The sequence below is a fragment of the Podarcis raffonei genome, chromosome 5, assembly GCF_027172205.1.
Source record: "Podarcis raffonei isolate rPodRaf1 chromosome 5, rPodRaf1.pri, whole genome shotgun sequence".
Taxonomy (NCBI): domain Eukaryota; kingdom Metazoa; phylum Chordata; class Lepidosauria; order Squamata; family Lacertidae; genus Podarcis; species Podarcis raffonei.
Window position 1 is genome coordinate 31,847,113 of NC_070606.1, and position 26,624 is coordinate 31,873,736.

Sequence of the window (26,624 nt, forward strand, 5' to 3'; positions counted from 1 at the left end):
GGAGAACCAGAGCAGAACCCGGAAACGTTGTTTACCTTCCCACTGGAGCAGTACCTATTTATCTACTTGCACTTTGACGTGCTTTTGAACTGCTAGGCGGGCAGGAGCAGGGACCAAGCAACAGGAGCTCACCCCGTCGCGGGGATTCGAACTGCCGGCCTTCTGATCGGCAAGTCCTAGGCTCTGTGGTTTAGACCACTGCGCCACCCCCCCCCATCATTTTGATTGTGGGAGGCCATGAGCACCGGATGCTGTGAAAATAATGACTTTGCATATTTTAATATATGAAAATGATTCTTCCCCACCATAAAATATGCAAAGAATGTGAACTTTCTTAAGAGAAAGTGTGCAGGACTGCCACAGAACAAATGCTGATCTGCCATTCTTTTGTAACAAATGAGTGTTCACCATTTTCCTTGTAGAAAAATGTACATTATTAAAAAACAAAACAAAAATTTCATGATGTTTTATCTAGCTATAGTTAAATAAGTAAAATACCAACAGTCCTTTAAAGCAGATATTGTAGATTGTGTCATGGTCATAGGGTTGAATGTAGCACAAGAACTGAGACATGAATTGCGTGAGCCAAATATGTGGAGTAATTGAAGAGCATAACTCCAGGGCTTTGGGAGAGGGAGAAGTAATGGAATTCCTAAGTGAAATGGCCCATTGCTGTAATAAATACAAGCTATTTTAATGGCTCCAGAGGAAAAGCCTGTGATATTGCAGGCAAGTTGTACTGGGGGAATTCACAGGCAGTGAAAGATGTGTGCATGTGATAGGGAGAGCACATATGTGAAGGTATTATGTCCAATAACAGAGGAAACAGTGTTTCTGGGAAGTTCCAAGAAGAGAAATTAGCAGTGAGAAGAAACCCAAAGAACGGAGCCATCTGGAGAGACAGAGATAAGACTTTACAATGCAATACGTGGAAACAGGAGTTATTAGCTAACTTCCATGTTAATAAAAGTGGGACCAAGAAGTGGATCCCACCCATGACATCATACATTCCATTGTGCCCTTACAGCGTTAACATCTGTACAGAGGAGGACTCTGTGTGTGCAGTTGTACACAAGAAGGCTTCCATGGAAAGAATTAAGGTTCCTGGTTCCATGGAAGACTTTATATATATATATATATATATATATATATACACACACACATATGCAGAGGCCTGCTTCCTACAGACATTCACACTGTAGGTGCAGACATCAGGGGAATATCTGGGCTGCTCAGCATGACTCCAATCCTTGTTAGTGACACAAAAGCTACTTACATCTGAAAGAGGCTACTGTCATCATAAAACCCAGGAGTGTCACAATGCTGAACAAAAACGGTGCATTTCTATTGGACCCAAATATTGTGGTATGAAAGAGAAAGGCCACCTCTCTACTTAAGGAAGAGATGACAAATATCAAGTTATGTGCTAGTATTCTTTTCTGTCTCATTCTCCTCACGTAATTTTCTTGGAAATAGTTAATGCTCTACTTTGACAATTCCAAAGTTCTTAGCTAGAGAATGAGGTAAAATCAGTGTGAGCACCACAGATGAAATTCTAAGCTCCTTGGTGTCAGCCAGAATTTCTAATTCTTGTAGATACATTTGAATGTAAATAGCCATTTTATGCATTCAAGATAAAAATGAACCCAAGGAAGAATTCTGATGAAACAACCCAAGCTTTCAATTCCATAGACTGGTGATTGTCACCAGGAAAGGGGGGGGGGATCTCAATTTATAAACACAACTTGAGAAAGGAAGAAATTCATTTGCACAAAAATGGCAACTGTGCTTGCTAGAACTCATCAGCTACATTGTCCTCATCTTACAGAAGGAAATAATACTCTATGGGCTGAGAAGATGCAAGTTTTGAAAAATACTCAAACTGTTCTCCACGTTTCATGGTTATCTTGCACAGTTTGCCCCAGTTAATATTGGCACATTTTGCAATTTGTCTCCTTGCAGTGAAGTATTATTTAGTATTATATAGTTGATTGCAATTAAGATGGCAAATAGTTAAAATGCAGGAATGCAACCTACAGTAGGCAAATAGCATAATAAATTATAGGTTATAACATGGCTGTCCAACTTTAATTAAAGTTTCAGAAAAAATAAATACATAAACACATAAATAACTACCAACAAAACATAAACAAAAATGGGATAGATATAAAACTAGATGGGACATCCTTTTTCATAAATGTGAAGACTATTTTGTACATATAAACAGCAGAGTTAACACGAATTACATCAGTATTGCTTACCCAAGGTGATGGTACATGTACAGTAAAACTGAACATAGCAACAAGAATTTTTCCGAGTCACAATTTCAGTCTAATTTACAATGCATTACAGTGGTACCTCAGGTTAAGTACTTAATTCGTTCCGGAGGTCCGTTCTTAACGTGAAACTGTTCTTAACCTGAAGCACCACTTTAGCTAATGAGGCCTCCTGCTGCTGCCGCGCCGCCGGAGCACGATTTCTGTTCTCATCCTGAAGCAAAGTTCTTAACCTGAAGCACTATTTCTGGGTTAGCGGAGTCTGTAACCTGAAGCGTATGTAACCCGAGGTACCACTGTATATGCCTTTGTAAAAATTGACTGACGTTCAGCCTTAAAAAGCAATGCAATATTTCTAATTTTAACTACCGGTATATGTATGAGCAGTGATGTGAGATGCTGCACATATTCATAGCTAATGAACGATGCCATGGATGTTAGAAAAATATGGACTTTGTATATTCATCCTTTTAAAAGCTGGTTTTCTACTTATTGTTTCTATGGTCCTTGTAACTTGTTATGTGGCTAAAGAGTCCTTATCCAATTCTAATGTAAAAGAAAAATAAACCAAGAATACCAGGAACAAACTTAAGAAGGCAGATTTTTTTTCATATTAAAAAAAAATCTCAGTAGAAGAGGCATTTAATCTTGTTTTGTTTCCCCATGTCTTACCTCGTCTTTATCCTGCACTTGGATGAAAAGAGGAAGAGCAAAGCCCACCTGGGCTAGCTCAGGAATAGCCACACTATACTCTGAACTGTTGAACTCAGGGGCGTTGTCATTTATGTCAATGACAAGAATGTTGAAGGTAGTCACCACTGAGGCATTGGAAGGTGTGCGGTCATCGTTTAGTTCTGTCCCCTGTAGGAAGGGAAATTGGAAAGGAGAAACTGTTATTTTGGGATTTTCGCATGTTGTTTATCCAGCATGTGACTATGTTGAGAACCACACCTTGAAGGATTAAAATAAATAAATACAATCTTATAAACACAGAGAGAAAAAAATCCATTTTTCTTCAAACAAGGGAAAAGGAATGGGAATTTACCCTGAGCAGTAGAAAAGCAACTGATATTAGTGGGCAAAGAAGAACAAGGTGAAACTAGTTCAGCAGTACCCAGATGCACACCCACCCACACACCCACTTTTTACTCCATGAAGATTTTCTATTTAAAAAAGAAGCATGGGATAAAAGCCAGAGAGCTCCATGCCTAATTTAATTTTGGCTTGAAAAGTCAAGATTCTGCAAACAATCTTTTTTGGGGCGGAGGGGGATCAATGTAAATGGAAGCACACAGGTCTTTATTTATCTTGTTGTGAACTTTGCTGCTGCTTTAAGATAGCTGTATCAGCCTGCTATTTTGGTCCTAGGCACCACTTCATATTTTGTAATTTATTTTGTTTATTTTGTTTTAATTGCGTTTTGTGCACCTCAGTAAAAAGGAAAGATTGATAAACAACAATTTTCTGACCTCTAGGCTACTTTGGCCTAGCTCAGAAAGCAGCATGGGAGGGAAGGGGAGAGGCTGGAGGATTTATTTTGGAGATGTATTTGCAGCTATGTATTGCAATATGGGGTGCTGTGAACAGGGGCTATGCTCCTGCATTGTGTGAGCAGAACAGAATGCATTATCTGGTGCTAAAAAAGCAGGCAGTGAAGGCACTGAACACAGTGCAGGGAGCTTGACCATAATTGTCTGGGGGACATGAGCCCACTTCTACTGCACTGGACTGCACCAATTTAATTGCCTTTCTTCACAGCGAAGTACTGGAAGAGGGGGGAATACAGTCTCATATTGCATAGGGCAACTGGGCAACGCAACATTATGTAGCCAATATGACTGGCCATAAAGTAGGAATATAGGAAGCTGCCATAGAATGAATCAGATCGTTGATTCATCTGGTTCAGAAGTGTCTACACTGACTGGCAGCACCTCCCCAGGATTTTAAAGGGGGGGCATTTCCAGCCCTACCTGGATATGTCCCTACCTGGACCTGGGATACAACCTGCATGCAAAGCAGATACTCTACCAATGAACTATACCATTTCCCCCATGTCTTCTCATTCAACATGATCTCATCTCATTGGATATAGGATCCCTGATTGGCTAGGAATATACATTGGGGGTGGGGGAGATAAAATGGTGCCAAATGAAGAGGAACATGGTCACCATGAACATTTGGTGTTTAGGAGGAGTATTTCACTGATCCAAATTCCCTTTTAACTACCTGTGAGTTTTTGAAGGAGGCCATACTTCTCAGCCATGGTTTCCTAACGTAGAGAAACTTATCTGTAGCATTTGAGCCAAATTATTCAGTGAAGACAATACGGACCATTATTTATCTTCACCTATGTAGTAGCAGACAACCAGAGCCAGATGACAAGATGAGACCAACCACAGGAAGCTGCCTTCTACTGAGTCAGACCATCTAACTCAGCACCGTCTACAATGACTGGGAGAGGGTCTCCTGGAGTTGTGGACCAGGAGTTTTCCTCAGCCCTACCTGCAGAGGCTAGAAATGGAAAGCTGGGGCTTTTTGCATGCAGAACATGTGTCCTGCCACTGATCTGCAGCTGCCAGTGCATTTCCTATAGCATTTTGGTGACAGAGAACTAGACTGCAAAGTCACATGAGTCTATTTAGTAGGCGTGAAGAAACTACAGCCTTTCCCCTATTTAAAAATAGATTCTGCCTTCACTTAGATTTTTCATTAACTAAACAAAAACTGAACTAGGAGAAGAAGCAGGATTTCAGGGATAGAGATAATAGCATATTGACCATGTAGAATTCCACAGAAAGACCCTCAGCAGAGGTCAAGTGGAGTAATTGCATGCCACTTTCCCTCCTTGACAAAGTACTGCCCTTCTAGGGGGAAGGAAGGGGATCAGTACTTCTTGGGAAACTGCCTGCCACCTCCCAATCAATGACCCCTCTAACAAATGGATTTTCTCCCCCATCCCCCACCCCTCCAGCCCAGTGGAATCCATACTACTAAATATGTTTCCAACCAGCTCGTTGGCTTGGTATTGATTTTAATTAAACACCTGTGATTGGTGCAGGGAGGGAGGGAGAAGTTCTCAGGTGCTGGAACATGGTTCTTCATGGCATTTCTTAACCAGGATGTTTTGCCCCTCTTCACTGTAATTTCTGCTCAGCATGGACAAACTTGTGTAGGAAGGGTCTGATGAGCACCACGCCATGTCTACTAGCCATTGATGGCCTTATCCTCCATGAATCTGTCCAATTCCCCTTTTAAAGTCAACCAGTTTTGGTGACCATGCCCACACCTTGTGGTAGGGAATTTCTGAGTTTAACAATGCACTGGGTAAAGAAGCACAGCTTCTTGCCTGTCCTGAATCTCCTATCATTCAGCTTGATCAGGAACTCTTATTATCTAGTTCCAGCAGGCAGTTCCATAAAATGCATTTCTTCAGGAACTTCAACTCCATAGCAGTACCCAATTTGCTACCTAGGGACACAGAGATATCTAACAAATGGCCCTAGGTTTATCTAAATCTAATAGCACTGAGTAAGGAAAAGAATAAACAGAATTGGACAAAAACAGAGCACCTAACTGTTTTGGGAAACTTACTGAAAATGCATGCAACTTATTTTTCACATGTCTATTCTTGTTACCACTCAGTTTTATACACGTTTGAAAACACTTCACGTGGAATGGCTTATATTATTTTTCTCCTTCAGCATGCACGTCCTATTATCTCTGTTGTCCATATGTACCACTCAAGTGAGTTGGAGTTGCGTCTGATTGTCAAAACCAAGCAATTCCAAGTTTGTTCTAAGGAATGTTCCTGGGCAGGAAAAAATATACCTCATGATGGATCTCTGGAACCACCTGAATGTTGGAACCACTACATCATGTTGTAGCTACTGATATGATGCACATTTATTTGGACTGGATGAAGACCCATTGTCAACAGCAGGGATCTATGGATGATGAAAAATGGGTCCACTTCCTCTCAGTTGGAAATAGCATAATATGCCTCAATATCTAAATGCTTGAAGTTGGAGAAGAAAGTCATCTGAGTCTACTGACAATGACTTGTCATGAAGCTATAATATAAAGGCAAAAATTCATTTTCTGTGTCAAAATTCAATAAATAAATGGGAGATTTAAGTTATGTGAATCCACCAAAAGTATTTCACTTTTGAAACTCCCCCAAAATCTGTTTGTTCTTAACTACACATGTTCCCAAGTAGAATGGCAATGATTTGGGTATGATTTCTTTCTCTCTTGGCATTCAATATTGAAAGCTATAAATTGAACAAAATTTCATGTGCCTGGGGAAATCCTCACCAATTCTAAGATTTGCACATATAAATTGCATTTCAAAATCCAAATTCTCCAAATTTATGCAGTTTCAGGTTAAACTGAAATTCCACTTTAGCTTTTGCTGCCACAACCAGTGTTCCCTTCTTCTCCCTTGAAATATTCTGAAACACTTGCTCCAATACAGCCCATCTCTGACTCTCTCACCTTCACTGTAAGAATAAATCCAGCACTGTAGAAAGGATTTTCTCGGTCCAGTGGCCCATTCAGCGTTAAAGCACCACTGATGTAGTCCAGTGCAAATATACTGTTGGTGTTGCCTGACAAAAAAATAAATTGAATCAGCACACATAAAACTCCTGTGCAGAAATGCATAAAAAAAGCTCGAGATTTAACATTTAGGTCAGAAACAAAACACAGTTGCAGATCAGAAAAGCAAAATGTTGTGCTGTTTGAAACCCCAGCCAGCAACAGATTTATGCCATGACTTGAAAACATTACAGAATGCATTTTAAAGACCAAACTCTATTTCTCATTGCCTCAATCTAACAAGATACAGGTTTGGAAACTGAGCTGCTGCTGCTGCTGCTCCTCCTGATAGCATCACAAAAACTTCAGGCAGTGAAGGAGTTTCAAAGCGCTCCTGTTTAAATGGAAATGTATTCATGGCTTTTGTATACACATCACTTCTGCTACTGATTATGGATCTTTGGCAGGGCACAGAGACACACATCTGCAGTTCCCTTTAAGTATAAGGCTGGGTGTGGAGGGAGGGTAGTTTGCCGAAAGCATTCTTGACAGTATGTAGAGATGAGATCGGAAGGATGTGCAGGACATAGAGAGGAAATGGGATCCTTTCTCCTTCTCCTCCTTTGTAATGCACAACCCCAACTTCAAAAAGTGGGGGACACAAGGTAAAGCAGGCTAGCAAACCTGTGGAACAGGAAATCAAGGAGGTGAGACTGGGATGGGGGAAGAAGAGGTAGAGAAGTAGGAGTCTTGATCTAATGTTTTACAGAAAACCCACCCAAAAGGGTGGAATTCCCCAATTTCAAACTTAAACGCTAACCTATTGCTCAGTCACCACAGGGATAAAACCTAGAGCCCTGTAGATCAGGCACTGATTGCCTACTGCTTGTACTGTTGAAAGTCAAAAAAAGAAAAGGGGAAAAAAGAGGATTATGTTATAAAGTTTTCGTTTTTTAAAAAAGGTTAGAAATAGGGCAGGAAGTTTCTTGGGGATATCATGAGGACAAGTCAATCAATTCTATGTACGGCTGGCTTCTGCGTGAAACTTGCACAAACATTTCCTTCAGAACTCAGCCCTGGAGAAGAAAAGACATAGTGAAGAAGCTTTCAGATTTGTTTCATTCCTCAAGACTTATATATGACTTCACATTTTAGAAGAAAAAGGTGCGGGGGAGAGGAAGAGCATGCCACCTCCCCCCATTTTATTCCCAACCCTGCCCCCCCCCAAAATACACGCACACTTGTTGCTACACATTTCCTTTCATGTCCGAACCCCCACTTCCTCTCTTTATGAAATACTTTTGTCACCCCTTATTCTATTGTTACCTCTCTTGTCAATTTCTTGACCCACTAAAAAGTCCCAGCCTGGGTTAAGTGCATTTTAGCATGTGGCTGACTGCATACTGCAGAAATGTCTGATGGCTTTCAATTGGTTTGTTTGCTCCATTGATCTAACAGCAATTACACCACCTCCGCTTTCTTTCCTATAAAGAGCAAAAAAAATGAACATGGGCAACAAAACAATCCCAGGCCTGTTCCACACCTCTGTTATTCCTCCGCCCACTGGGTTCCACAGCAGAGAAAGTAGTAACATGTTTCTTTCGGCAGCATTCACTAGTAATCTTTAGATGACCACAGGCGGACAGGCCTGTCCTTGTAAATCCTTGTCTTGAGCCTGTAGTTGCCTTACCAGTGTGGCTGTTGCTTTCCATACTGTTCTTATAATGTATGTAGTGAGGAAAGCACATGGGAGGCATTTGGAGATTTCTAATGCCTATGTTCTACTCATTAGGCGTGGTAACTCCCCAGACCAACACCACCAGCCTCAGGGGATGAACAGCATTAGCATGGGCAATAACTGTTGTCACATGACTCTCTCCCATACCCACATGATCTCCCTGATACACAGCAGTGGGGAAGCAGCCAGGTGGAAGCTACGAACCATGCCATTCAGGTAATCCGGTTCTTAAATGTTATAAGCTAGTGATGCTGGATACATTTGTTTGGAAATAGGACACAGGCACACATAGATTATCAAGACACTTTCCAATTTTAATTTTTTGTTATATTTGTCATATTTTTAGTTTTTAAACTGCAGTATCAGCTCAAAGGAACAAGAATTAAAAACTCGTTCATCACATTCTCTCATTTCAATCCAACTGTGCTTGATTAAGACTGTGCTCCTAAGCACACTTACTAGGAGTAAGCCTCATTGAACTCAGTGGGATTTATTTCTGACTCAGTCAACATGTTCCAAATCAGAATGCAAAGATGTGAAATGCTTCTGCTACCTACACTTGCACTGTCTGCCTCTTGCAGTGTCCTGAACCTCAATATGAAGCGTTGTTGTTCTTAGGATGCTTGAGAGTTTAATGATGGCATTGACTGTCTTGTACTTGGCCAGCAAAGAACATTCTATTGTCTCTTATTTGGGCAACTTGGCATTGCTAATTATGTGCACTCCAATTCTGACCTGATCCTTTCCCAGTGTTGAGCTACTGGCCCTCTCGGTTGACAAACAAGTACAGTTGAACCTCCGTTTACGTAACCCTCTGGTTACATAACTTCGGGATGTGCATGCGGCAAACCTGAAAGTATTTTACCAGGTTTGGCAGCGCGTGATGCGCAGAAGTGGTATGCGCATGCACAGAAGCGGTCCTCAGGTTGCGGAAACCTCGGGATCTGACCGGAACTCCGGAGCGGATCCCATCCGCAACTGGAGGTACCACTGTATTGTGATTTCACACCAGGCTACAACCTGGATTTTTCAAGCTGAAAAAATGGCAGAACGGATTGCTTTTGCATCACGGAAAAAAAAAAGGAGATGTGACTGTTTTGCCTGTGCTTTAGAAGTACAAACCTGCATTGTCCATGGTTCTGCTAAACAGTGTTGCAATCCCAGGAAGGTTTTTATGCAGCATGGCTTCTTATGCATTATAGTCTTAAATACGCAGCATAAAATGTGCAGTACAGAATTCAAGAGATGTTTTATCTCTGTGTTCTGTAAATAAGCAGACTGGCCAAGACAATCCAAATGTCTATAGGCTGTAGAATATATATTTAAGTAGCATATACATTTGTTTTTAAAATGACTCCCACACTGTCTCTCTCTCTCTCCCCAGCACATACACACTCCGTACTAAATGGTGTTCTGAGGGTGGGGACGTGTAATGTGACATCACACTTTGAGTTACTCCTTCCTCATGAATGGGAGCAGCTCAGAACATTACAACATTGTGCCATACATTTTTACACTGGCAAACATCTAGCTTGAGGCTTGGTGTTACTAGTGAAAATGCCCTTGGGCACATAATCCAATAGCCTTCTTCCTTTTGTTGAAGGGACATTTGCTGCCACTACATGCAATCTTTAGACTGGCCTGGACTCATTAAACCACTAAACTTAAAGTGAATGACTTTCATGAGATGTGAAAGGGGAACGTGGCCTACACCGTGCACACTAGATAATTTATTAATCAAAATGTGCTCTGTCAGGGCTCCTCTGCACTGAAATAGATGCTGTTGGATGTGGTTCATAGAATCAGCAACAGACACAGTTATCATTATATAAATAGTCCATCAGCGGCTTTGACTACCTCGCTGATCTTCACCTTGAATTCTACCCCATACAACATCCAGACAGGTGCTCAGGGCTGCTTCCCTGTAATGTCTCCCACACTGTTTTTATACAGATTATAGACAATAGCAGGGGTGTACGTTTTGGGAGGGGAGGGCTGCCAGAAGCATCCATTGCAGCAAATAATAGTTGCACCCAAGGAAATGGCTGAGAAGTTGTAACCCAGGAGGTTAAACTAGACTAAATAAATCACTGAGTCAAAAACACAAGGGCAGTAAGCATGTGAGTTAACACAAGGCAGGCAGCAAACTAAGATGATAGTCCATTCAGACTCAAAGGTAAATGTGCAAGGAAGGAGCAGATCCAGTAAAAGGGAGCACAGCTGCATGGCACAACAGAATAGGGATAGTCTCCATAATGCCAAAGCCATGCAGGTCAACAGTATGAGTTGTACCTGTGTATTCCCAGGCACAACACGGTATTCCCCCATGGAATGAGGTTCAGGCCGAATATTTGCAGCACCATTCATTCATATTTCTGCTTAAATTTATTTATACTTCTTTAATTTGCACAGGGTTGCATCCAAGTAAACAGGAGCAGAAGGCAAATATATTTCCCACAGAGAGAATGCACATTTGGATTCCTACATATTTATGGCTCGAATGCAGTTTACAGAATGAATCTTCACAACCATGCTTACAGAGGGGGGAAGACACCCATAAATCCGCTGTTTCTTTGCTGGAATGACTGGGTTGTCATCAATGGTGGCTTTGTGTCAGTGGAAAACTCTTCTGCTCATGAAAGGGTGAACATCTCGTTTTCACTAACACACACATACACCTGTATCCACTATAGCCCAGAACTTCCTGAGTGTTGGGTGGGTTCTGGGACAGAATGAGATAGGGCCCAGAGGGCTGAAAGAGGAAGGAGGGACCAGCCAAAATTGGATGCCTCACCTTATAAGCAGTTCCAGGCTTTGTTTAATTAAATGATTAAAAATAAAAATTCCAACACTTTGGAAACATACAGCCCAACCCACATATATATTCCACATTTTGCACCATATCAACATTGAGGAGTGGGGCAGAGGTGAAACACAAATCTGTGTTTCACATCCTATGGATATATAATATCTTGTAAAGACATCAGAGTTACTAACCATGAGTTTAATTCAGATAAAATTAAATGCATTTAAATCATATTTAAATCTATGAGGCTTGTTAAATTTGCATATGATTACTGATTTCAATTTCACTGCGACTTCTGAACACTTACATTTCCTTAGGTTATGTGCTGTGAGATGCATTTGGTGCTCTGCCTCACAGATTCCCACAGCGTCAGATTCCCCATCAGTCTCTAAGAGTAGTTCATTGCTGGGGAAAGATCTTACCATGTGATCTGCCTGTCCCACATGAATCCTGGTCAGGAAAGCTAACGCTGTGGCATAAAGACCAAGCAACATGACAACAACAGCCATGCCACAGTAGTGTGTATGTATAATTCAGGCCACAGATGTCATCATTACATGGCAAACTTGCCTTCTTCGCATTGACAATTTTGTTTGTATAGAATTTTTTTTGGGGGGGGGATCTTGCCATGATAAAAATTCCAGACTGCTACACTTTTTCTTAATACCTGCATTTATTCCTATACAAACTATTATCCACATTGCAAAGTTGTGTTTCAAAAGAAATGCCCTTTCAATATTTGTCTATATATCCCTATTAAAGTCATACTTCCGCAAATAGGACATTGTTTGGATCCAATCCTACTAAAACACACACACACACACACACACACACACACACACACCAGACACCCAGGGCAATATTCCAGAGGCAGCCGTCAGCTCCTCAACCCCTTGTGATACCAGTTACTTCCTCTGCCCCCATACTCCTAGTCTTTCCAGCTGTTTCAAAAGCTGATGTTGAGTTACTGTTTTAATTACTGAAGGCCATTTGTTGGTGAAGCTTTCTGAAATAAAAGGAGCCATTATAAAAGCAATATTTGCAAAGACTGTTCCTGGACTGACACTGGGCCAAAGCAATGTAACACACACTGCTAATTCTCTGCAACACTGAAATGTTTGAGGCACTTTGATTGTAGCAACACCCAACATTTTAGCTTTTAGTCTAGTTCTATCTCATGGACATGGTAGAAATCAGATTTCTGGGATGGATCATACCACCATCATAGAATGGACCATACCACTTCAGACTGGGGATTCCCTACCCCTAATCTAGGAGGAGTGTATCAAAAGGTCTGCCTGCTCTTGTGTTAATGCAACCTCATCAATTAATTTTTGTATGAGACTCTTCAAGAAGAAGAGTTTGGATTTGATATCCCGCTTTATCACTCCCCTTCAGGAGTCTCAAAGTGGCTAACATTCTCCTTTCCCTTCCTCCCCCACAACAAACACTCTGTGAGGTGAGTGAGGCTGAGAGACTTCAGAGAAGTGTGACTAACCCAAGGTCACCCAGCAGCTGCATGTGGAGGAGCGGGGACGCTAACCCGGTTCACCAGATTACAAGTCCACCACTCTTAACCACTACACCACACTGGCTCTCAAGATCTGTCTTGGGATGTTGCTTGGTGGCTACCAGAGAGAAACAGAATTTCCCTGGCTGTGGAAATTCCCTCCAAATATATATTCACCTGACGTCTTTACTGTCTTTTAGACACTAAGCTATATCCATCCTATCTGACTATTTTTTACAGCCAAAAGAAAGCATATAAACAATATAATAAATAACTATTTTTTGTTAGGTATAATGCTTCTTGTTTATATTTATAATGCTTTTTTACAGCTGTTGTTCATTTTAGTTTATTTTTATTTTAACGATGGTGATATCTTAGATTATTTTATCGATTTGTGAGCTGCCTTAAAGACCGTTGTAGTAGAAAGGCAAGACACAAGATTTAACAAACAAACAAACAAACAAACGGGTATTTTCAAAACTGGAGTAATTTAATTTCACAGGCTACAGATGAACCAATGCATATACCAGGTTAGGTATACACCACTGTATACCAGGTTAGGTATACACCATTGCAATACTGCTGCCTCATTCTGCTTCAAGTCTAACTCACACATTTTATTTTCAGGTCCGCATCTAAATTGTGTGTTTTTTTAAAAACACACACTCTTAACAACGTGGACAAGAATCTCAGGAACTGGACGTGACTATCATTGTGTCTTTCCAGTCCTTCTGACAAGAAAAGCTACTGTTGTACTTTTGGAGTTTATGCTCTCTGCAGTGCCCGCACCCCTTAGACTTTATGCAATTGTGTAAATTCACCTCCATTCCCGCTACAGAATTGTGCAACATTATTGGAAATGTCCTGCCAGGGTTCACCAGTATGATGTTCCACAGTGTTTTATGCAGCATTTTTTGACCATGTTTGCATGTGGAAGATAGGCAAGAAAAACTGACTCTTCCATTTTATATGGCCATTCACGCGGCTTCTCACTTTTTTTCTTGCCTTTGCTGTAAGGTTCTAAAGTCAACTCTGTTACAAGTTAGTAGACAGGGACAATAGTTGTAACACACACCTTAAGTTTTATGACTCCCACACTCCACTGGCATGGCAACGGCCATCTAAATTTAACTCCTCCCTTCATGGTTATTAATAATAGCCTGACTGCCCAACCCCATTTCTGATGTCTTTCCATCACTTGTTGCACCTTGGAAGCTGCCAGGACATCAATCTCTCTTAGCCTGAAGAGCTCCTTAAATGAAAAATCTTATCTAGAACAGGTCATGTTATATAACAAGTCACTAGCTTTGCCTGGGAAATGAAAGATGATGAGGTAGAGTCCCCGGGACAGAGGCTATCTTCATAAATCTGCCAAAAAAGGAGCTGTGGATTACATTACTGGATTAATTATCTGTCCTTCAAAACACAGCCCTGACCTCAGTGTCTGAACATCACCAGCCTAACCCAGCTTGTGAACACAAACAAGGGATTGCTTCCTATACGGTGATATTAGAGGGGGCCGTTTGCTGGTTGCACTCTAGTTTACCAAAAGGTGTTCTGGAAAATTTACAAATGACCCTCAGATCTCTAGCGTTTTCCAATGCCATGTGGCTTTTCTCAGTTCTGTTGTCCTTTGTGACATTTACCTTTGCTTTCATTTTAGTTGCTAGCCTCTGTACGTTTAGATGGGTTTTGAGTTGGATGCTGGCATTATGCTAAATTTAGTGAAAGCAAAGGAATCACTTGAATCCAGGTTAAGGACAGCAATTTCTATCTCAGTGTAGATTGCATTGGGGCACATACAGTAACTCATCTAACTGATTTGAAGCAAGCATCAAAACTAAAGAAACAGTTAACCTTAAAATTAATTGCTCGTGGCACCCACCCACATAGAATTTGAGATTTTTTTTACCATGCCCCTTTGGGATGCTGTACAGATTTCTCCAAAAATTTCATCTGGAAAAAAACCTCCCAATTCTTTTCAAGTTTTGCTTTATGTGAAATCCAATGGTAACCTAGGAAAGTGCAAAAATCTTGCTAATAGGGAAGTGGGATAAATTCAATTCAGTTCACATTTAAATTATGTATGAACCTACATAATTTTCACTTTCTGAAACAATATGCAAAGCAAAACACAGGCATCCTTTGAAACTTGCACTTCTCTGACTTTAGGAATGTAGTTCTCTAATAAAGTAATTGTGCAAAATGCGCATACAAGACTAAGGTGTGCATAAAAATGCATATAGTAGTGGAAATTACATTAGAATGCATTGTATTAGGAAAAATGAGTCTATTAGGCAAAATTGCATATAAACATGTATCTTAGAAGAAATATGCTGATGAATTTGTGGAAATGTGGAGATTGAATTTAAGATTGGAAAAAATGAACAAGTGAGTGAAACTGAAACTGATTCGTCTATCCCTACTTGCCAATGAATTTCACTAGTTTTATTACTTTACTATTACTACACTTAAGATTCTGCATCTGTTTCACCTGAGTAGAAGCTCAAGCCTTCATTTTTAATTTCTCTTTAGGTGAAATTTCAGAGACAATTCTATTCCTCAGCCAAGTTGAGCCTTTTCTAGAAAAGAGGACCTTCAGCCATGTCAACCCATGAAAGGAAAATATATGGGAGTTGATAAGACAATGTGATTGCACACTTGATATCTTTGTAACTGAATCACTTGAGCTTGACCTTACTCTTTTTTTTTTGAAGTGGTTATGCTTCATCTTCTAGCTTTAATGTTCTTCTGTCAAGTGAAAACCTTGTATTTGTAGAAGGGCTGTATATAAAAAAGTTTCTCCAGTATGTTCTGAAGCAAACAATATAAAACACAATTTGAAAATGTTGGCCTAGAATTATTATATATTTCTTCACCGCCATGCCTGTAGTTTAACAGAGAGATAATTAATTAAATTGGGGAAATAAAATCAGTATTTTTACTTTTCATTGAACATTTCGTTTGCTTTTGCTACCCTAAATTTAGCTTCAACAATTGGGGGTGGGGAAAAGCCTACAACAATCATTTTTAATATTGCTGAGTTAATTCCTAATCAAATTCATCAGCTATCTTCTGACATTAGACAGCTTTTTGCACATTTTGCAAATGTTTCCAGCCCAAGCAGAAAATATACTCACTGACCTTTACCATAATAATAGGGGATAATGACAAACTAATTATATATTTCTGGATTGACAAAAACCAGAAATGAAACTTGCCTTTGGTGCATGGATTACTGGAGCCTTCACTAACAAAATAATTGCCTTTTAGAAACATACACACACTGGTGTTACGTATCATCTATACCAATAGCGAACTCAACTTTCTGAGTGCTGGTCTTTATGCAGCCAAAACAGCACCACCCAAAGGCAAGAGGGAAATATGAGTAGACTTAGGTGAGCAACAGAGTTTGCAGAAATACAAAAACCAAAAAAAATACCTTCCCCCCACAAAACCTTTAAGGTGATGTGGGGAATGAAGGAGAGGGGGAACAACACCCTGAAAACTATTCCATGAAGATGAGCGTGCTCAGAGGCTATGGAACACTGCTTTGCTGTTGGCAGGGATAGGTGATGGTAGGATGCAGTGCTGTATCCTGAACAGGAGCACTCCTGACTGAAATATTTTGTTGCGGGTCCAAGTTGTACACACACTATGTGCTTACTTTCTTCATCCACATAACTAAAACCAGCAAATTATTCTTCATGCTAGGAGCTGTCAGCGCTAAAACTGAAAACCTGCAGATCTGTGTGCTACTGCCCTAGGCAGTGAGCTACCAGGACTGCAAAACATGATGTTCCCTGATATATGCAGCGCTCCAAGTGCCTAGAGTAACACCAAAGGGTCAGGCATTCCCACTACCATTCTTGTCACACCACTAGGTTTCTGGAACCCCAGTTGTGGCTTAAGTTCCAGTGTTGCAAAAGGACTTCTCTTTATGAATTACAAGTCTACGTATGGGCAAACCGACAATAAGCTTGTCACCTGCTCACGTTACTATCTGAATTTGTGCATTTATATAAGGGTGTTCTGCAATCATGCAGCACTCAGGAGAACCGAGGGCTCTGTGAATGTTCACTGACATCTGAGATACCCAACTGTACAGCCTGCTGGAGTAAGGAGGCACAGACACTTCCTTCCTTCCTTCCTTCCTTCCTTCCTTCCTTCCTTCCTTCCTTCCTAGCTACCTACACTGTTTCCCCCCCTGACAGGACTCAAGGCGGCTTACAGATAAACATTTATTACACAGGTAATTTTCTGGCTTTTCTGACTGCACAAAACCAGAATCCATAATAGACCCACCGGCAGAAGCAAAATACACCACAGTGGTGGGTAACTCAATTCACCACATGCCAAAATCAGATGCTCAAACTGCATGTGGCAAAATACGCCAGTAGAAATTCCCCTTTTCCTACAATAATGCTTTCTGCTGAAAACTGTTGAGTTAGTATCAGTTAGTTCCAAGCAGATTTCAAAACTGCAGTTTCAGCTTGCAGACACAAGCCAAAAAGAAAATGCAAAACAGCTTAATCACTTGTGGCTTTGATGTATTCTGCATGATTTTCTATGATGATAGGTGGCCTCCCCAATGTGATAGACCCAGGGGTAATGATTAAATTATTGATGTATGTCAACAGATGCAATCATGTTTATTATGGCTGTGAGACTGACTTACTCTGCAGGCACACAGATTCCCCAGAAGAACGTTCAGGTTATTGTGGCAAAAACTCTGTTGGATAAGGGTGGTGTGAGAGAATATGGACCATTCTATCGGCCAGATAAAAGACGGTGCTGATAAACAAAACTGTTATAACCAATTCAGAAAATAAGAAATCTTTAAGGAGATGATGCATGAAGAAGTATTGGCTCATGCAAGGGACTTCACCTGCACATATGGCAGAACTTCCCCACAAGATGTTGACATGTTTCTCTAGCCTTAGGAATGGTCCCACAACAAAACTTACTACTGTAAATTGTAGTCTGGATTTATTTCATTCGAAATATCAGCTCACTAATATTTGGGTCTGGTTCCTAAGAGCTGGCTCCGTATGAGCAAGCAAGTGTGTGGGTATGGGGAGCAAAAATTGTGCTTGCTTTGCTTCTTTCTGGTCCTGCGGCTGCCACACCACCAGAGGTAAACTATGGTTTGACTTAGCATTATGTGTAAACCCAGGGTTGTCGTTTTTCTCTCTCAAATTAACCCTATGCACTAATCCAAGAACAAACCTTAACTTCAGCTCATGGTTTGTTTGGAGTGAGACAAACTATAAGTTCAAGTTCACATGTTGTTGTTTAGTCATTTAGTCGTTTGTGTCCGACTCTTCATGACCCCATAGACCAGAGCACGCCAGGCACTCCTGTCTTCCACTGCCTCCCGCAGTTTGGTCAAACTCATGGATCCTTCATGGATCACTGCCTTGCTGTGGCGAAGGGGCTTGAATAACTCAGAGAAGCTATGAGCTATGCTGTGCAGGGCCACCCAAGATGGACAGGTCATAGTGGAGAGTTTTGACCAAACGTGATCCACCTGGAGTAGGAACCAGCAAGCCACTCCAGTATCCCTGCCAAGAAAACTCCATGGACAAAGTTCACATGTAATGCTAAGCAAAATCATGGCTCAGCTCCCGGTAGCAAAGCAGCAAACAGGAGGAGAAGCAAAGTGGCTGTGTTTTTTGCTCTGTGTACCTACATGTTTGAGCGTACATTGCTTATGTGTGGTTGAGCTTAGCATTATGTGTGAACAGGGCCGTTGACTTCACTATGTAAACATGATCAAGTGAATTTGTCCTTGGATTTAGAGCATACCAAAGCAGGTTATGCAAGTGACTTATTTATTAAACTTGACAAATATTTGCGAACAACAGTGCAAAGTTAAAAAACAACAGCTTCAAACTCCGAAGGGAAAAAGTTACTAGTTTTATAGTGGCAGGCAGGGGAAAGACTCAGACCACTCCATAGATGTGTTTTTTTCTGTCTGATCAGCTAGCAAATGTTGGCTGTCAACCGAGCTATATGATTTTGCTAGGCTGAGATCAAATGCATAATAGCGGGTGTCAAGAAAGAAGCAACACACCTGTGCCCATCCTATAATTTCTTTCACAGCAGTAAAACATTTTTTCAAGATCAAATATAATTAATGATACTGATTTTTTTTTAAGCTTTAAAAACAGAAACTGGCCTCTGTAGAGAAAGGGAAACACTGAAAATATTGCTTGAAGCACACTTGAGTGTTGTGAAAATAATACATGATGCTGCAGGAGGAGGAGGAGGAGAGAGAATAAGGAGAACCTATGAATTTCTAGTAATGTTGCCCAGCTCCAGTTTTACCAGTGCAGTTTCTACCATGGGACACTTGGATTAAAGGTTGTGATTACTGGTCTTTTGGAAGGGCCTGGAGGTTTATCACCAAGCTGCCTGCCCGGGACAGTTTCAGTGCATAAAATGGATACAGCAATTCACAAATCCTACAGTTTTGTCTGCATCAAGATTTCCATTATTGACAGTTCTCTCCCAAAACATGCTAAAAGGAGGGTGTGGAGAAACAAACAACAAGAATAAAATCTACACAAAAATTTACACCACACTTACAAACCTCAAGCCAACTGTAACTAAAAAAAGGGAGGGATGGTAAAATGGAAATACCCTATTTGGAACTCAGAGCAGTAATGGCAGTAGCAAAGCAGTCTCAAATCCAGTTTCTCATAAACAGGTGATAAGCTTGAGTAGCTTATCACTAGACGAAACAAATAGAAATATGGAGTTCAAATATGAATTTGCAAATTCACATACTTCAAAACTGAAATTATGAAGATGGCATATTTTTTGGGACAACATGATGAATACTTTATTTTATTTATTTCAACCCCCTATTTCTTCTTCAGACACAATTTTATTAAGTTCCTGTATGTGTTCTAGGAGATTTCCAAATTCAGTTCAGATACTTTGTATATTCTTTGTTTGTTACAGAACAGTGAAAAGAAAGTTGTAAAAACATAAATGTTGAGAGTCATTAATGGCAAAACAACAGCTTAACAGCTCTAGCCAGGGATAAACAGACACACATCTGAAAACAACATCCTGATTTCTGAGGCTCAGTTCAGGCACAGATAAAAATTAAAATATTCCACTTCTTCACTGATTGATCTCTAGTCTAACATTTATGTTTGTCAAAACATAATAAAGACACAATTACTGATATCATATGGTTAATTCATTCACACCATAAGAGTAAAGAATATGGTGGAAAACAGGCAAAAAATGGGATTGTTTTATCAGTAATTGGTCTCCTTACATTAATTTTCGTAAATATAATCTTTTATTTTAAAATTCAGAACTTTTCAATATACTGTGAGTCTTAGGGTTCTTTTGCTGTTTGATTATATGTCAATATCTGTTTAGATGTTGTTTTTATTGACTTGTGTGTATTCTACAAATATATAAACTTTTTTAAAGAATAGACTCACAGAACATTTTAAAATGGGATTGTAGAAGACGTTGCATGCAAAAATGATATGGTTTATCAATAGATGTTATGAAGAGAGGAATTGTCTTTAATGTTCTACTGTGAAAGTCTAATACTTTATAGCTTGGATTGAGTGCCAGGAAGATTGTCACCTGGCCAATTCCTCTAACTTCGCAATCATGCTTGCTCTACAAGAACTCCTTATGGACTCACCTGACACAATTGTGTAGCCAATACCTCTGGGACGTCCCTTGTCCTGGTCGATTGCTGTTATCATACGCACAGTTGTACCCTGTGGACCACAAAGGAAAGAGGAAAAAAAGAGGATTCCAGTTTTGCAGGCACTGTGGAATTTGTTTCCGTATCATTTATCATCCTCACTGGGCAGTTTCCCACTGCATACCCTTGCAATTTGTTTCATAATTCCTAACTTCAAACATGCTAAATAGTCCTTATGAACGGATCCAATAGCAAGCCCAGCTTGTCTAAAGAGAGCATGGGCAAGTCAGCAGTAGATGCTGAAATTGCTTATCTTACTTAATTTAATCATGAGCTATTTGCGAGGTGCTCAAGGACTACAAAAAGCATCTTGCTGGATTTCCAGAGCAAAGTCCCGCAGCTAATGGTAGCCTTTTAATATCCAAGTCTTCTACTCCTACACACCTATTGTACTAAACCTCAGTCTTGACCTGCAACCCTCAAAATGACACTAGCTGAACATGACCCATGGGGCAACCATGTTCTTGTGGGCAGGCATGAGAGGAATTGAATGGTGTCCTTTGTTTTTAAAAGTGTAAGTGGATGCTCCAACACCGTTTCCTTTGTCACTTATCATGAGTCCAAGGAGCTGGCGCTGAAGTTAGGTCACCAAGGTGAATGTGGCTATTAGTGACAGAGCTTTGCTTCTGATTTGGGTCACTTACTCCTGGGAGCTGAAACAAAGAAATCCCAAAGAGAGGCCATGGGAGGCAGGTACAGATCTAAAATGCACAAGCAACTTATGGACTCTACCTCATTTTTTGCTGCTTCTGAAAAGAACAGTGAGTTGTTTATTTTACTATGATGAGTTGCTCAATAATAAGCTTGTAGTTCCACGCATCAAATTTTGCACGGTAATCATTTTCTACTATTGCCAATGACGTACAACTTGGAGAGATACTCCTGTACCCTCTTCCCCAAACTAAAATTAGTTTCTCCATTATTCTTTGAATGAAGCAGCTCTGTCAAGTAAGTAACCAAGATTTCCTGGTCCTTTTTTCCCCCTGCTGCCACCTCCTGTCTCCATTGAAAAGTTACACTCCTTCAATAAAATGGACAACAAAAGTCAACTGCAAGTACATCTGAAATTCCTCAATTTGAACAGCCAGTCTCCATTTCTTCCTAAGGAGTAGGATATTGGTTAGAGCTCCCTTGAATAACCTGGTGCCTTCCATACATTTTGGACTACAACTCTCTTCAGCCCCAGATTGGTACCAGGTTGGCAAAGTCTGGGTGAAAAGGTCAGTCAAAGGGTGCACAGAGAAGGAGAATTATGATTACAACCCAGAACCCCTGGTTTTAAGCCTTCAGCTATGATGTGTTGCATACTACTCAAGATAGTCTTCATTCATGTGGCTAGGATCATACAGGGCTCTGTAATGGTTATGGAGCTTCAACCAACCACCTGCATCAAAAGGCAGCTCTGGATGTGTAATAGGGAAACTATCCACAATGGGTACGGGAACAGGGAAGGCCACACCGTACATGGCGGCATGTGTAGGCAAGAACACCCTCCATTTACAGATCAGAGTTACTGAACTAGAGCCTTCTTTTCCCCTTAGCCTCTACATCTTTCAGCATAAAAGCTATGAATTTCCTCCTAAGGTCATGGTTACTCAACAAATGCCCATATTTACACACATAATAATAATTAATGTAGTGTGAACATATTTTATGGCTTTAGGCTGTTCTGCTTTCCTTTGTTTATTGAGACCCCGGGAAAAGAGGTGTCCATTTTGCCCTCAGGAAAAAAAAATGCCAACAATGGCATTTGCAGTCTAATGAGACAGCAAGAACACACATCTGCCTTGGCAGCAGCAAACTAACATTGTAATTCATCAGATGAAGGCCGAAGGTCAGACAGAGTTGCTTCACTTCTATCTCTTATCCAAATACCTTATTAGCCCCATTTTTCTTCATAAGTACTTTTAGACAACCAGTTATTTGTTTTTTTTAATCTTGGCATTGTGTAAATTGGTCCAATCGAAAGAAACAGCTACTTCTAATAGACAAATATAAATACACCTGAAGTCTTACAATTTTCCTGACAAATGAGAAAGATACAGCTCAGTTATCTCAGTTATAGGCAGAAAATCTGCATTCAAACGCAGGCATTTTCAAACACATTTTCTCACAAAATATGCATTTCTAAAGGTATTTTATCCTTAAAATGAAATTCTATATACATTTTGGTATGTTTTTTTTGAGGCAGATATGCAAGATCTGAAGAATAACCATATTTTGGTCAGCATATTAGTAGCATCTCTAACACACACAACACACACTTTGTATTTTATACATGTATATAAGCACGCTTGCATATGAAAAAATAAATGTGTTAAAAAGGTAATTTTTAAAAATCTATATGAACACTTTTGACAGTCCTTAACCATGCATTGCCATGAATAAATCTAACACAAACAGAGAGGTGATGGTTACTCACTAGCAGCAACAAAACAAATCCATTTTGTAAGTGCTATTAAAACCTACAGTTTCATATTGGGCTCCTTCAATACTATAGATACAGAAAACTATTTTTCAAAATGTTGTGCTGAAAGTTCTTTGAAGCCATAGACTGTATTCCAGGCATTTCAAAAGACACTTTACGAATGTGTTCACATTAATCTGAAGACATTAACTATAAATCCTTGGTAACTGACCTTTGAATAAAATACCGTGCTACAGCCATGCTACTAACGGAAGGGAGAGTGTCTAAATCATCAACAATGATTATGTTTTCCAAGCCAGTAAATACAGCTAAAGAGGCTACAGGTCACTTACATTTACCATCACTCCTTATTCTGGCAAGCTAGTTTAGTCAAAATTTAACGTAGCTCAACAGCAGAGTACATTCCTTCAAATGCATGAATTCCTGCATTCAGTTCCTGCCATCTCCAGCTACAGCACCTCAGGGAGCAAGTCTGAGAAACCATTTTCCTAGGATCTTGGACATCCATTGCCAAGTACAGTCTATTTTAGCAGTTGGACCAGTCATCACCTATTTCTGTTTAATGCAGCTCCTCATATTAGCATACACAAACCATTTCCACCATCTTCCCCAGTTTTGAAAAGCTATTTTTTAAGCAAAATGTTTAGTGCCGTCATATACAGCACTCAGTTCTGGATAGCCCCTCTATAGCTAACTACTCAGTTTAGCCACAATAGCCTTCAGAACACTGTCATGAACTAAGTTTATATACTGACATTCAAAGGCATTGGAATCCACCAGTCCAAGGCTTGGCTGTTTTGCAAAAGCAATTAGTTCTCTGTGGAATCATTTGCCACTTTGTAAGCAAACAGCAAATGTTCCAAAATATCACAATTACTCAATCCTCGTGCTTACTTTTGATGCGAGATACTCATTGTAAGATTATTTCATTTTAATGTACTGGTTTCATGACAAATTCTTATAAATGCACCCTGAATAGTAGCAGCTGCTACATGTCATGTAAGATGAAAGACTTGAGAAAGCACAAGACCTCTGACACGATCAGGGGTATACTCTGCTAAATGAAAAGCGAACATGGTACTCATGACTTAGGATAGATTCATGCAGTTGCATTTCCTTATAGCAAGAGTAGGGAACTTGTAGCACGTAGGACTTCAATTAGCCTCTTCCAGCACCCCAGCACCATGTTTCCGAACGCCTCCCTTTCTACAGTCTTGTTTTTTCTGCTGCTGAGTTGACCTCTCCTTGGGTGACCTCTCCTCTTCATGATCTCCCCTCTGCTGCTCAGCAGACTGGCAAGCAACACCTGAGTAGCAGGGAAGCAGGGGTGGGGCTGGCTGCAGAGTCCTGCTGTCAATTACGCTCTTCCTGGAAGCCAAGCAATCTGCCAGTTAAGACACAGCTCTCTACGTTTGATGGGAATGGTATGTGTCTGCACATGAATGGATTTCAATGTGTACACTGTATCCTGTTTTTTTAAGTAACCAATAATTTATAGGAGCAAACGTTTGATTTCTCCTGTATTTATCATTATTTGATTATGTATACTTGCTTTTAAGCTTTGATTTGATCTATTATTGATAAATATTTTATACCATCTTATGTATATTGCTTAGATATTCTTAAATTTTGATTAAATGGTCCATATCTTCTTTAAAAAAAATTAAATAAGAAAACCGTTAGAAGATTCACACAGTCAAGATCAGATGTTATATTATGAATAGATTATATAGTAATCAAATTATACAAACAATAATTATCTATTTGTATTACCTACCCGTTAGCATATGAGCAGCTTTATATCTCAAAATATTGAAACTCCAAATTTTGTTGGTGGGGGCAGTAAGTTCCTTGCTGACAAAAGGATTCCACTTACCACAAAAAGCAAATAATATATTTCTACAGCAAATGGTCTCTAGTCTTTGAATATAAGGGCTTTTTTTCAAAATGAGTTAATTCTCTTAAATTGTGGTTATCTTTCTGATATTTTCAAATATCTTGTTTGGAGATATTCAAGCCATGAGGATGATTTAGACCCTCATTCATCTTTGAATACACCTGAAGAACCTTCTTGCTTTCAATAGTTTAATGCTTCTACGCACTCCCAGTTCTATATAATCTACGTCTGATTTCAACGGGGAGTGATTTGGGCTTAAGGACATCTTGCAATGACTCCAAATTTTCAACCAACTGGAAAGGATTCGAAAGGGAGTCTACATAAACATTTGAAAATGGCAGTGAAGAAACTAATACAGGAAAAGAAATAATTCTACATAAAACAAGATTTAGTGATCCCATCCCCAACGTGCTACCCTTTAATTTGTAATTCCCACGGGAGAGACATGAAGTTCTGGCATCTCATTTGTAAACTGAAGTGCTCCTACATCCCAAAAGCGCTGGGTGAAACCATGGCCTATCTGACAGTTCACTCATCACTTGTCAAAAGAGAGAGCGTAGCTTAGAATGGTAAGTGTCACAAACCGTGCGGCACATTTCAAAAGGAAGGCAGCTGCTAAGCAGGGTGGGTTTAGTGATGGCGCAGGAATAGCAAATGGTTTGTAAATATTTATGGGGCAGCTTTACCCTAACAAGCCAAACCTTTTGTGACCTCCATGTGTTATGATCACAGGCAGAAATAGCTTAGTACTCTTGGTTCGCATTGTAAAGGAGGAAGGGCTTACATCTCTGAAGGACCTTTGTGTTGACTCCAAGGTCATCGACACAGGGTACATATACTCATATATAAAGGAACAGTGTGATCCTGTGCATGACTCCTCAGAAGCAAAACCCATTGAGCTCAAAGGGGCTTCCTTCTAAATAAGGGAATGCAGGACTGGGGTCTTATTTGTGCTTCCAAAGAGGGAATAATAAGTTCATGCATACCGTTCTCATTTATACCTGGACACCTGGAAGTGTCAAAAGTAGATTGGTAGGCAACTCGCACAATGTCCATCAGGACTTCATCTTAATATGAAGCAACCCTTGGTTTCTCCGGGTCTTATCTGCATTCAGGTTTGCTTTTGAAAACAAAAGGGAACCCCGGTCATTACAACTATTTTTCTGAGGATATTCTGTATATCATCATCTGCTGCTTACCTGCTGCTCAGCAGAGCAAGTGGCTATGCAGAAGTGCTGCAGATAACAATAGTTTTGAACAGGAACACAGGAAAACCCTTCCCTCACAAGGCATAAATGAAAGGGAGACATTGTGGAACCTACCAAACTCTTCTGCTAAAATAATACACATCTGCTTTTAAACAGAATATGAATATATATATATATATATATATATATATATATATATATATATATTCTTCACCATCTTCCTTTTCCAGTGAAAGGGAGATGATCTATTATAGATCCCCTTTAATAAAACGTTGAGCTTCTAATAAAACACTCACAGGTAGACTAAAATATTAGAAGGAAGAATTAACCGAGACACACTGAGCCTCTGAGGCAGTGACAGCACAAATCAACTCTTTAACACGATGTTCTTTCTTAAATGAGGACCTGGAGGAAGATGTTATCTATTTGTTATAGGGGTAGCTGCTAGGCCAGAATTAAAACACCCACCGTGATCACAATA

General features: G+C 40.0%; 1 protein-coding gene across 7 annotated transcripts in view; it reads right to left on the bottom strand.

Annotated features, from left to right (window-relative positions):
• The window catches only part of CDH23 (cadherin related 23), a 391,169-nt gene that overhangs the window by 213,058 nt on the left and 151,487 nt on the right, over positions 1–26,624 (bottom strand). For all 7 annotated transcript variants that reach the window (XR_008330552.1, XM_053388502.1, XM_053388507.1 and 4 more), the window contains exons 9-11: positions 20,545–20,623; positions 6,771–6,883; positions 2,949–3,137 (exon numbers count right to left, since the gene is read on the bottom strand). Coding sequence is in view for 6 of the 7 variants with exons in the window: in XM_053388502.1 (XP_053244477.1) it covers positions 2,949–3,137; positions 6,771–6,883; positions 20,545–20,623 (381 nt within the window). In the remaining variant the exon portion in view is untranslated. The remainder of the gene's footprint in view (positions 1–2,948; positions 3,138–6,770; positions 6,884–20,544; positions 20,624–26,624) is intronic.